Below are 12391 nucleotides of genomic sequence, written 5' to 3' on the forward strand. Positions count from 1 at the left end.
GATTTGGAGTGCCTTGAGGAAGATAAGTAGAGTGTTTTATTAATATGGTTTGACAAATTGATGACATGCATTTAATATTGCAACTAATGCTCAAATAGACATCTTGATCAACAAACACACAATAGAAAGAGAATGTTGTTTAAACTTTGGAAACAACAATTACTTCCCCATCAAGACTATAAATATTAGAAGTTTTGAAGAACTAAAGTTATGAACTATTAATTCTCTTAAGCATTCCAACTTTTATAAAGATATTTTTTGTATTCTCAAAAGCTCACAAAATATCTTATAAATCTTGAGAGAAAAAACTATGAGCTTAATTGTATATTCATCTATAAGACATTAACTTAGTGTATACCTGAACTTAAACAAATCTTATGATTTGTCAAGAGGGGAAAGTAGCTTGATGATCAATAATACTTAGGCTTCAGCTTGAAGATGCTAGTGTAAAAATTACTTTGTTAAGTTAGGCGTAGCTTGTAAAAATAAAACTTGATTTTTGTGAAAGTTAATAAAACTTGATATATGGATTGTAAAGAATTAAGCGTAGTCTCAATGGTTGAAAAAAAATAGTATAAATTTCTATGGTTTTCTTTCTTTTATTTGTCTGTATCTAACCCTTGAATTGTTAAGTTTGTTTTTGAAAATGCTTTATATAGGTTTGTTAATAACAAAAGTGTAAAAACTATCATGTGTTGTTTCATCTTAAGTTTTTTTTTTTTTTAAAAAAACTATTTCTATAGATGATAGAGTGGTTTTTGAAAAAGGTTTGCACAATTTTTATAAATTCCAATATTTAATCTATTTTTTGTGATTTTTATATTTTTATAATTTCTTTGAGATTAGAGGTTGTGCACAAAACAATTTCAAAATAACTCAATTCATCTCCTCTTCAATTATTGAAGTCACTTGGTTGAAAATAATGATGTGTAAGAAAATAAAAAAGAATGTTTTGAAGTACATGAACTAAAAGGTATAGCTTTGCCAACTGTAGAGACCAAACAAATAATTAAACCACCATTATTTATATCTTATTTAATCTTTTAATGATTCCTTTATTATATCATCTACATATTAGATGTTTAGAATAATATTTAGCTCTAAAATATTTTTATAAAATATCTTAATTGTTTATATATGTTGATTGAACATGATAATTATCCTTATTTTAGTTATATTATTTTCTTTTATTTTAATTTGATTCTCTGATTTTTATATTGTATAATAAATTTATTTATTTTTTGACCTATAATAGTAAAAAAAATTAATAAGAGTACATAATTATTAAATGAAAAGTTAAAGAGTTAAATTAAAATAAAGAAAACAAAGGATCATTACAAAAAAAAAACTTTAAATAAAACCAAAGAAACACATATTCAAGATTGAATTTATCAATATTAATCAATAACATTTATTTTTTATTATCTTCAAATGAAACATATTTTAATAAAAATAGTTAATAAAATAGACAATTAACGAGAATTTTATAAAAATAAATGATACTCCTTTCTGTCCCAAAATAATTATTGTCCCAAGTTTTTTTACACAAACCAAGAAAAATTAATAAAAAATAAAAGAGAGTAACAATTTTACTAAATTGACCTTATTACTAATAATTGTTTTATGGAAAGCGATGCAATACAATAATAATTACTAGGAGTATAAAGGGAAAATATTAATTAATACTATATTAAAAAATTAAAATAATAATTATTTGATAACAAATTTTTTCTTCTTACACGACAATTATTTTGGAATAAGAGTTAGTAATCAAATTTTTTGAAAAAAATATTACATACATTAACCCATGATTTATGAGTTTGAGTCTACCCATGACCCAATCGGCATAATTATATGAGCTTGAGTTTTTTAAGTGTTTAGGTCGAATTCAATCCGATCCAATTAAGACCTAACCATAAATGCATTGGGTAATAACTTCTATTTTTTTAACTTGACCCAACTCATACCATCTAATTAAATTTATTATTATATATAAATTAATTATAAATAAAGAACACATTAATTTTTTAGCTCATATCGTTTATTAAATTAAACCAATCATGATTTATTTTTATTTTTTAACTTGTTATTTTTATTTTTGTCTTAATTTTGTTTATATTTTCTCATGCTAATACAATACTTTATTTCTACTAAAATAAAAATATCGTATGAGCATTGAAATCATTAATTATATTATCCAGATATTTTCACAATTTAGTCTCTTTTAAGTGCATTTAGTCATCAAAGTTTAGGCAAAAAAAAATTATTATTCTAAAAAATCTTATTTTTTTACAAAGTAAAAAATAATTTTTTAAATATTCAAACCCGATTAACCAATCCGACCCAACCCATTTATAATTGGGTTGATTTGAGTTTGCAAAAAAAATTACACAAAACTCGACCCAACCTAATCCCAAGGCTGATCTTTAGATTTTGAGCCCGGAGAAATATTAAATAAGATTCTCTTATAATTAGGTATTTTTTTTAATATTGTTTTTTGTTACAATCTTATAATTAAGTACTTAAAAATAAACAGTAATTTTTATAATATATATATATATATATATATATATATTTTATTGCATTATACAAATATAATATAATTTAACAAATCTAAAAAAGATATATCATATATTTTTTTTTTAAATTTACTGTTATCATTCAATTTATATCTTTAGAAAAAATTACATACACATAAATATCTATATATAAGGTAGACATGACAAAATGATAGATATTATATCTTTTTAAAACTCCTTCATACCTCTCTTAGTTTTTATCAAGTGTGGATAAACTTGCATGAAACTTGTTTAACTTTTTATAATTTTAATTCATTTATATATTTTTAAAATATTAATTTATGTTTTAATTTAATTTTTTTTATTTGGTCCCTCAAAGAAAATGTTCTAGCTCTACCATTATCGTCTTTCATTAAAAACACATCTTTTTATATTAAAGCTTACATATATTTTAAAAATACTCATTTTAGTTTTATTTCCATTATAATTATAATTTTTATTTGTGTTTCTTATCTTGTTTAAAAATAGATATTTAAGTATATTTTATCATAGATCCATTATATCATCATATATAATAGATAATTAAAAAATCATTTAATATGAATTTATAATATTAACACATTAGAAAACCGATACATAAAACTAATTAAAAAAGTAATATTTTTGAATCACATATCACATTTTAATATAAATAAAAAATAATACATAAAATAAAATAAAATGATAAGTTCAATTATTTATAAAAACAATATGGAGTATCACAAAATTATAAAATGAACCCCTTTTAATTCAGAGTCATTGCACTTCCAGATGGATTAATTCACAACCCATAAATTTTTTGACGGAATTGAATATCGGGTCTAATTAAACCCGACCAACCAGTGAACACCACTGTTAACACGGACGGAAGTTAGTAGTTTGTTTTCGGATTACAGCGTAAAATTTACTTGTAGACACTATTTATTGTTTTTAATTTTTATACAAAAAAGTTAAATTTTCAAGGGAAAAGAAAGAAAAACTGTGGGCAGAGAGAAACAGGGGAAATATCGCATTTTGGTTGAAGTAAAATGGTTTTGTTTTGAATATGAATTGTCATGGGTCGTGGATTGGCAGTTTGGCACTGACCAATCCCTAGTAAAAGAAAAAAAAACGTCTTCAAAATTACGACAATTATTATCTGATAAGCTGAGGGTAGTTATAGAGAACAAGGACATGGTTTTCTCTTCACTTCGCAGGTACTTTAGTATGAGGCACCAAAGCTCCAAGGTTCAGGCTTTGTATGAACATTGCAAAACCATCTTATCGCCCTCTGGATCACCCCCTCCTTCGTCCCAAGCTTTGCAGAAGCTTTCTTCGATTCTGGGTATGTCTCTTTTGTTGTTCTCAACGTTCAACTTTGCAGCTTTTTCTCCTTTTAAGCAAAAAAAACAAAAAAAAACAAAAAAAAATGTATTCTTTTGTTTTTTAGATTGGTGAATGTTCAGTTGGTCCAATTGGGGTTTTGGGGGTGTTTTAAGTTGCTAGTGTTGGGAACATTGTTGGGGCGGGGCGAGTTTGGTCTTTTACGGTTAAATTGAAGCGTTATGTTAAGATGATGTTTTATGTTAAGGCATCTAAGATTGATTTGATTTTGAAGAATGAGAATATGCTCCAATAAGACTGTGGGGGGGGGGGGGGGGGGGGGGGAATAAACTATTAGGAAAGATGCATGAACTAAGACCAATATAACTTTAAAACTGAAAGCTGCGTACTTGGACTTGTAATATGGGTAATTTTTTATTATTGCAATTACTAGTCAGTCTAGGTAATTTACTTCTTCGAGAGGTCCAAGATGAATTGTAGAACGAGGAAGTAGATTTGGCCATTTTTGTTTATTTTTTGGGGTTCTAACCCTACGTAAGCACTCTCGTATTGGAATGATTGCAAAACTGAAAGGATGTTTTGAAGAGTTGATTTGTGGGAATTTGGCATGTTGCTGGATTCTGATGTCACTGATTTTGAGCAATTATTCAATGAATATAGAGAAATATGATAGTGGTCAATTGTTGTCAGGTTTGATTTGTTCTGCAAAATGAACTTCTGTTTTATCTCTGCACATTGTTAAGGTATTTATTCTGTTTCTGCATCATTTTATAAATTGGACGTTTCCTATCAAAATCCAGATTAAATTTTCATATTTTTTGAACTTTGAAATGCAGATGCTACATTGCTTTGGATAATGGAATCTTGATCTTTGTTAATTCATGACTTGGCAGACACTATTCAACCTGCTGATGTTGGCCTTAAAGAAGAAATTGCAGACGATGATCGAGGGCATGGATTTTTTGGCGCTAATGCACTTAGTAGATTAGCTCGATGGGCTCAACCAATAACTTATGTAGACATTCATGAATGTGATAGTTTTACGGTGAGCTTCACCATTTATTACACACCAGTGACACCACTGTAAGACAACTATTTATATTAATATGGTGGTAGTCAACTTTATGCGTTTGTATGTATGTTGCGTTAGTAGACTGCCTCTGCACTGCTGCAAGCTTCATGTCTATGCTCGTGTATGTTTATTGAAGTATGTTTCATTCTTGTCTTCTGAGTACTGGTATCAGGTGTTTATGCTACAATTCATTAATTGAATTCAAATATAGCCTAACTGTTCCTTGTATTCTTTTAATTGGGTTGATCATGACATTTACATTCTGTATGAAATGAGATTTACAATTAAAATAAGCGATGTTGATTGGTGCAGATGTGTATATTTTGTTTCCCTACTTCTTCAGTTATTCCTCTCCATGACCATCCTGGGATGACTGTATTTAGCAAACTTCTCTATGGCTCTTTACATGTGAAAGCTTATGACTGGGTTGAGCCTCCCTGCATCATAGAAAGCAAAGAACCAGGATATGCTCAAGGTCTGACTTGTATATTTCATTTACTTATGAGTTGACTTTCTTATTTCCTCCCATTCTTTCATTTACTGCTTCTTACTTTCATTTTTTAATTTTTGTATATGCTCTTATTTTTTTGTTAAGGTGAAATTGCTCTTGTTAATTTGTCAATTGAACTACAAATACCTTGTTCCATCATATTGCATAGTGCATATTATCCTCCTTTGGAACCTTATTTTACCATAATGCTTCAAATTATATACTCTAGATCTTCCTCAATATAAAAATATAAATAATGCTTTTGGTTCAAATGTCTATCTGTCCTCGTATACATCTAGATATTACATTTCTCCTGGCTACATGAGAACCATGAGGACACAAACTTGGTGGGTGATTGGTGTAATAGTATTGGAGGCTATATTTTGTTTCAAATGTTCACTCTGTCTTAGATCTACTGAAAGACTATGTTTTGTTTTTTCTAACTCAACTCAAAGGGTTAATTGTTTATTTTGGTTCATCTAATCTAATATATTATAATACAAAACCTGATAACTTACCTTGTCGCTATATGTTTCATCTCTTTATTATCCCTTAACTTTGGTTATCAATGGGTGGAGATGCCGACTGTTTGATATGTCTTTCCCCTTTGTCTACTAATAAAGCGGAAAAAAGAATGACAGTTATTGGAAACTAGTGCCTGTTATGATTGACTAAGGCAGTAATTAAAATCCTTATAAGGCAGATTGCTTACAAGTAATAAATAATTTCATTATGCTATGTTTTAGCTCTTGGTGGTTTACATTCTTATATATAATCTTCAGTAGAGCTATAAATTTTTTAATATTAGAGAATGTAAAAATCATCATGTTAATGGCTTATACATCCTGCTCTTCTGCATCCTTATTTTTAAGTTACTTGTTAATTGATTTCATTATTATTATGCTTTAATTTTCCTTTTATGCAGTAAGACTAGCAAAGTTAGCAGTTGATAAGGTCTTGAATGCACCGTGTGATACATCAGTTTTATATCCCAAACACGGTGGAAATCTGCACTGTTTCACAGCAGTGACACCTTGTGCCATGCTAGACATTCTCACACCTCCTTACAGAGAAGAGGAAGGAAGGAGGTGTACATACTATCATGATTATCCTTATTCAGCATTCTGTAAGTAACTGCTTAGCAATATTGCTTGTTTTCTATACATCATAATATATAGCAGTGATCAAGATTTTAATTGCAGACCACATCACTTGATGCAATTGCAACATTTCGGTTGTGGTGATTTCTGTAACCACAGTAGGCCCTGATTGTGGATTGCATCACCCACAATTGGCCTGCTATCACAACTTAGTAGAACTACATGTCATTACGTCAAAATTGAGTTTCTCCTATAAGCTAAAACCAACTCATGCACATTAGCTTTTGGAGAAGTTAAATGAAAGGTTTTCTATAAAAGCTAAGAGCACAAGTTGATTTTTGTTTATGGGAGAAGTTCAATTTATTATACTTCCGTATTTTCTTCTTCTATAAATACCTATTGAGAAGTTTAGCTAAACAGACCTTAAGTCATGATTAAGGATTGATAAATTGAATTACAATTCTTAATTCTAAAAGTATATTGATGGTCTTAAGAAGTTAGAATCCTTTTTATAGAACTCACACTCTTTTAGGATGTGAGTCAAATATGAGATTTCCAGGAGTGATTTTCTTGATGCTATGGCTCTGCAGCAGTTGCAAATGCACCTATATGTGACGGGGAAGAGGAGGAATATGCATGGCTCACAGAGTTAGAATCACCTAGTGATCTTTATATGCGCCAGGGGGTATATGCTGGTCCAGCTATTCAGCTTTAGCTCTGCTTGCTTGGATTTAAAAGCAATTGCTTGTTTCCTGCTGTGAAGGGTGGATGATATTAATGCCTGAAAATATACTTATCCCATTTTGCTCCTGGAAGCTAGTGACAAGAGGATCTAAAATGCTGATGGATGGAATGTTCTGGTTTATTTGTGCCTCCTTGTGCTGGATGCATATTTTGAGCAAAGATTTTCGTAAATAAATCTGCATTTTCTCATTAGCTTGGAACAACAAATCTTTGCTATAGTTACCAGTGGCTATTGTGTTTCATACCATGTTCCCTCATTGTTACAAGTTATAGATGTTCTGTCCCTGCACATTAATATAAGCATAATTGTTTTGTAATAATTATCATAAATATGGTATGTACAAAACGGATTCCTGTGTAGCCGTAATCAAGTATGGTAATACTTTTAGTATAATGGAAAAAGATGCCCTGGCATCATCAGTCTGTGGGTTGCAAATGACATTCGATTTGCCAATTTCCTGATACAAGTCTGCAATTATGAGCCAAGGTTCATTTTGATTTTCTTTTGAGATAGTCTAAGTTCAGGAGACGTGATTTTAGCAAGTCTTTGTAAACGAAAAGCATTTTCCTTTCCCTGTTTTTTAAGGTAAATTTAAGCATTTCCCTTTTCTTTTGGTTCAGGGTACGTGCTGGTCCTAGTTGTCTTAAACTATTAACTAGGTTTTGGTGTCAATAAATATTCTTTCTTTATTAAAAATTCTCATCCTTTATATAGACCTTATTCAATTAGGTCAAATTATAAAGGTCAATACTTTAATAAGTGGATAAGAATTTCCATGTTTTGACGAATAAAAGTATACAAACTAATAAAAAAATAGATTAAATTATTTTGTTTTCTTCTAATTTATTTTTTTTAATTCAATTAGGTCTTAAATATTTTAAAATGTTCCAATTAGGTCTTGTTTTTTTTTTTTTAAAAAAAATCAAATTGAACTCATTTGAAAAAATAAAAGTTCTAATTGAACTTTTTAAAAATAAAGAACCTAATTGAATCTTTGTTAAAAAGACCCAATTGAATCTTAAAATAATATAAAAAAAATCAAACCTAAAAGATAAATTAGAAAACAAAAATGTAATTTAACCAAAAAGATACAAAGAATAAAACCAAAATATAAAAAATTAAAGATATTTATAAGAACTGAAGCCAAAAACTATTGCAGAGTCTAAAATTAAAATTAACGATTTCCTTTATAGGCGCAGGGTGAGGCGTAAGAAATTTCAATCCTATATCACTAATGCTTAGCAGTAACAGACGGAAATTGTTCACAAGTTATGTAGAGAAGTACCATTACAAACACTGAACTACCAAACAACAACGTCTCAACCTCTCCCTTCTTCAAAGGATGACACAGTATAAAATCTTATTGCCGTAAGCAGAGGGACTAATTCACAAGTAGGGTTCTTTCAAAAAAAAGAAAAAAAGTTACACCGACGAAACCATGTTACTGCCCCAAGTTATCATCCAATCACATAGTAATTATTTCAGTTCAAAACACATATCTTAAGACTAACTCATCAAGTAGATCTGAAAACCCCAGAAGGCAAGCAACTATATCAAAAATCAGGATTTTCCTTGGTAAATCAATGATGACAATGATTATGATGCAGAATCATTTCCAGAATAAGATTTTTTGGATCAATTGAGTTCACTCTAAGGTGATCTGAAAGTTTCACCAGCATATTGCACACTTCCAAGTTCCTCTTCAATCCGAAGAAGCTGAAAAGAAATTGAATACATGTGTGTTAGATCACTTCATTATCATACTAACCATTCACATAATTTTAGCAATTGACTGCTAAAGAAGCATTCTAAAAATTACTTTTCAAGAACAATGATATTTTATCTATTAAAAACAATATAAATAAAGTTTTGAAACTGAGACATACTAAATAGAAACATTAACTATGAATCAATAACTCTTAACTCTACATGATTATACTCAGGTTTGTGTTTCACTTTTATCAATCTTTTACCATGCCGAGTCCATTTCAAGCCCAAATAATGCAGATAAGTGTACCAAAAGGAAAAATGAAGACGAGTTAAAATAGGTTAGACACAAAGATTATATGGAAACATTTGATTAATGAACACACTTTGCAACAGTCTATTCATAATGATTTCTATGGTGTCATAGGGTGACCTAAAATCCTTGAATCGAAGAGGAACACAAGTTCCAATTACCTGATTATACTTTGCCAATCGCTCACTTCGGCAAGGAGCACCAGTCTTTGTCTAGAGGACAAAATTTGGATAATCAATATGAAAGTGATAACACCACAGTATAATGTATGGTAGCTAAAAAGATTAAATTCACCAAAAAAAAATTAAGGATATAGAACCTGTCCACTGGCCAAGCCAACAGAGAGATCAGCAATGAAGTTATCCTCAGTCTCGCCACTCCGATGACTAACCACTACACCCCAACCTGCAGCCTTTGAGTCAAGTGCAGCCTGAATAGATTCGGTCACTGTACCAATCTGGTTAACCTGCAGTCAATGGACAACACAAAACAAATGAAGCATTAATTGCAACTGTAAATTCAGCCAACAACTATCTTGAAGCAAGCTGTAAATTCAGTTGGTGTTTGATTAGTTTCGATAAAATGCAAATAAAAACAACTATCTTAAAGCAAGCTGCAGGAGGAAATGTTCGGGAAACTAAACAAAAATATAATGAAATAATTCTAATAATTGAAAGAAATTTTGTTTAAGGATGCTAACCTTTAGAAGCAAACCATTGCAAGCTTTCTTTTTGATGGCCTCAGCTATTCTCTTAGGATTTGTAACTAACAAATCATCTACAAGTTGAATATCAACTGAAGCAAGCAATGAAGCCCATGAACCCCAATCATCTTGATCAAACGGATCCTTAATTGACACAATGGGAAATTCTTTAACATAATTTTTATATAGTTGACCAAGACTCTGAGTAGAGTGAACATGAGCTCCATCATTTGGCTGTTTCATGAAGTTCAAATCATACTTCCCATCCTTAGTGTAAAACTCTGAAGCTGCAACATCCATACCAATTTTAATCTGCACCATTGTTTTTTATTTCCAGATCAGCACAAGTGAATATTCAAATTATGCAACAGAAATAATCAAAACTTCACCCACCTTGCCAGTATAACCAGCCTTCTCAATGGCATCCACGAGTAAAACAAACCCCTCCCTGTTATCTTGAACACTGGGAGCAAATCCTCCTTCATCTCCAACATTACATGCATCTTGTCCATATTTTGCCTTGATTATTTGTTATGAACTGAAAATCAGCTCAATGTTTCCTAGCATTCGAGGTCTAGGACCCTCCCAAGAAGAAAGAAAGAGAAGAAGGAAACTCTAATATTTTTCTCTGCTACCTTCATCACGATACATCATTCATTCTTATAGGCACTGCAGCTACTGGATAGAGACAAAAGGTTCTAACAAGAATGGCACTACCAGTGGAATAACAGAAAAGGAATAATAAGGAGCAAATTATAACAGAAATATGTAAGTGGCAGACAACCACTAATTCTATAGCCACTGAGAAGCTGCCAACTCAACACTGTTGTTGGAATTGGTTACGCAGAATCATTTAGAGATATTGTGGCTTGGTTATCTTCATCTTGGGCCTTTGGTTTGTGTATCTGCTACTGCTGCTTTATTCCATTCATAACATTATTCCCTTTAATACAAGATAAACTGTTCTACCAGAAATAACCAAGTTAACTGATTGTCACCATATATAGATCGCTGGTGAGATTGAAAAAATCATGGAATTTATGCTATAGATAATATGCAGTCAGGAAAATTGGAATTAAGACTAGCTATCAAATCATATGTAATACCTACCTAAGAACCTAATATTAGCACAGAAGTTAATATCCGAACTCATCAATTCACACTCACCAAACAATTGAATTATTGACGAAAAAGGCAGACATCACGTTGAATGCCAAAATGAGAAAAATGCACACAAAAGATGCATTGTTTTATCAGCAAAAGATAATACTTTTTATATAAATAAAAGAGTACCAGAGGTACTAGTATACATATGGTTAACTACCCGAAGGATGGTTCCGACTCAAACTAAATGGAGTCTAGATTGGAACCACAACCAGGGTAGAACATATTAGTGAAATGTATTAACATGCTATGTTGCCAATCTTTACTGATACAAAATGCTTACTCTAAGATTACTAGTCCATTGATTGAAGTGCATAGAAAAATCTTTCTCCAAGTACCTCAACCATGTCCACAACAGAAAAGTTGCGTCTTCCATAACTTTGTTGTTGTCAAAAGATTCATTTGAGAATATCATCTTGTTCCTTTGCTGCCAAATTGTCCAAGTCACTGCCAGCCACCAACACTTCCATCTATTAGCCCTAGTACCCTCATTCAATATAGATCCATGGTGTAGGAAATGGTTTCTTGGATCATACGACAGAGCTGTAGAATTCTTCACCCAGGATAGTGTTTCCCACCAGATAGGTATGACTTTTCTGCAGTGGAAGAACATATGTCCTGCCTCCTCTTCCATGTTTGTACAAAATGGGCAGCTCCTATCCATAAGCTAGACTTGTCTCCTATGTAAGTTTGCTTAAGTAGGCAACCTATTTCTAAGCAGCCTCCATGCAAACAACCCATATTTAAGTGGCACCTTCAATTTCCACAGCTCCTCGAAAGCCTGATCTTGAATCCCCTCAACTGCTATCTTCCTCATCCAATTGTAAGCTGATTGTGTCGTGTATCTCCCGCTTGGATTTGCCATCCATTCCCATTCATCTCTTCTCTATGTGTGGATAGTCTTCCCTTCAATGTCTTGTAGGAAATTAACAGCCATTGGGATCTCGTTTCCGAACAGTTGTCTCCTCCATGATAACCCCCTTCCTTATGGCCTCCCATCTTCTGGATTAAGTTGTTTTGCTGGCACGAAATTAGGAAGAGTCTAGGGTATTTCGTTACCAGTGATGTCTCTCCATCTAACCACGTATCCTCCCAAAATTTTATGTTGTCCCCACACCCCACCCTCCATTTTACACCTTTTATTACCTCCTCACCTTGTTGTGTTGTTTGGAAAATCGACTTTAGGTCTCGCCACCACAATGACTCAAAACTATCA

At 31.3% G+C, this 12391-nt stretch overlaps 2 protein-coding genes across 3 annotated transcripts; one reads left to right on the forward strand and one right to left on the reverse strand.

The window, feature by feature from the left end:
* The first annotated feature begins 3542 nt into the window (after window positions 1–3542).
* LOC114409633 (plant cysteine oxidase 3-like) lies at window positions 3543–7728 on the forward strand. Of its 2 annotated transcripts, none has more exons than XM_028373145.1 (5): window positions 3543–3882; window positions 4775–4926; window positions 5266–5437; window positions 6369–6569; window positions 7134–7728. In XM_028373145.1, exons 1-5 carry the CDS (start codon window positions 3732–3734, stop codon window positions 7256–7258), a joined length of 801 nt encoding a protein of 266 aa, XP_028228946.1. In that variant the 5' UTR covers window positions 3543–3731; the 3' UTR covers window positions 7259–7728. The 2 variants fall into 2 exon arrangements, with proteins under 2 accessions (XP_028228946.1, XP_028228948.1); XM_028373147.1 differs by having other exon boundaries at window positions 3548–3882; window positions 5266–5428.
* A 728-nt stretch (window positions 7729–8456) lies between these two features.
* Window positions 8457–11148, reverse strand: LOC114409634 (enolase 1, chloroplastic-like). Its single transcript, XM_028373148.1, has 5 exons — window positions 10405–11148; window positions 10009–10323; window positions 9628–9774; window positions 9470–9520; window positions 8457–9004 (listed from the first exon to the last, which is right to left on the reverse strand). The coding sequence occupies exons 2-5, from the start codon at window positions 10309–10311 to the stop codon at window positions 8939–8941; spliced, it is 567 nt and encodes a 188-aa protein (XP_028228949.1). The 5' UTR covers window positions 10312–10323; window positions 10405–11148; the 3' UTR covers window positions 8457–8938.
* Between the last annotated feature and the right edge of the window lie 1243 nt (window positions 11149–12391).

The sequence above is a fragment of the Glycine soja genome, chromosome 4 (assembly GCF_004193775.1).
Source record: "Glycine soja cultivar W05 chromosome 4, ASM419377v2, whole genome shotgun sequence".
NCBI classification, from domain to species: domain Eukaryota; kingdom Viridiplantae; phylum Streptophyta; class Magnoliopsida; order Fabales; family Fabaceae; genus Glycine; species Glycine soja.

What these genes read in the sequence shown, in the direction of transcription:
- LOC114409633 (XM_028373145.1), top strand. Translation starts at nt 3,732, where the DNA reads ATGGTTTTCTCTTCACTTCGCAGGTACTTTAGTATGAGGCACCAAAGC. An exon ending in ATATGCTCAAGGTCTGACTT is followed by an intron (nt 5,438 to 6,368) that starts GTATATTTCATT and finishes CCTTTTATGCAG; the next exon opens with TAAGACTAGCAAAGTTAGCA. An exon ending in TTATCCTTATTCAGCATTCT is followed by an intron (nt 6,570 to 7,133) that starts GTAAGTAACTGC and finishes ATGGCTCTGCAG; the next exon opens with CAGTTGCAAATGCACCTATA.
- LOC114409634 (XM_028373148.1), bottom strand. Translation starts at nt 10,311, where the DNA reads ATGGATGTTGCAGCTTCAGAGTTTTACACTAAGGATGGGAAGTATGAT. An exon ending in GCAATGGTTTGCTTCTAAAG is followed by an intron (nt 9,775 to 10,008) that starts GTTAGCATCCTT and finishes CATTGACTGCAG; the next exon opens with GTTAACCAGATTGGTACAGT. An exon ending in GATTGGCAAAGTATAATCAG is followed by an intron (nt 9,005 to 9,469) that starts GTAATTGGAACT and finishes ATTTCTTTTCAG; the next exon opens with CTTCTTCGGATTGAAGAGGA.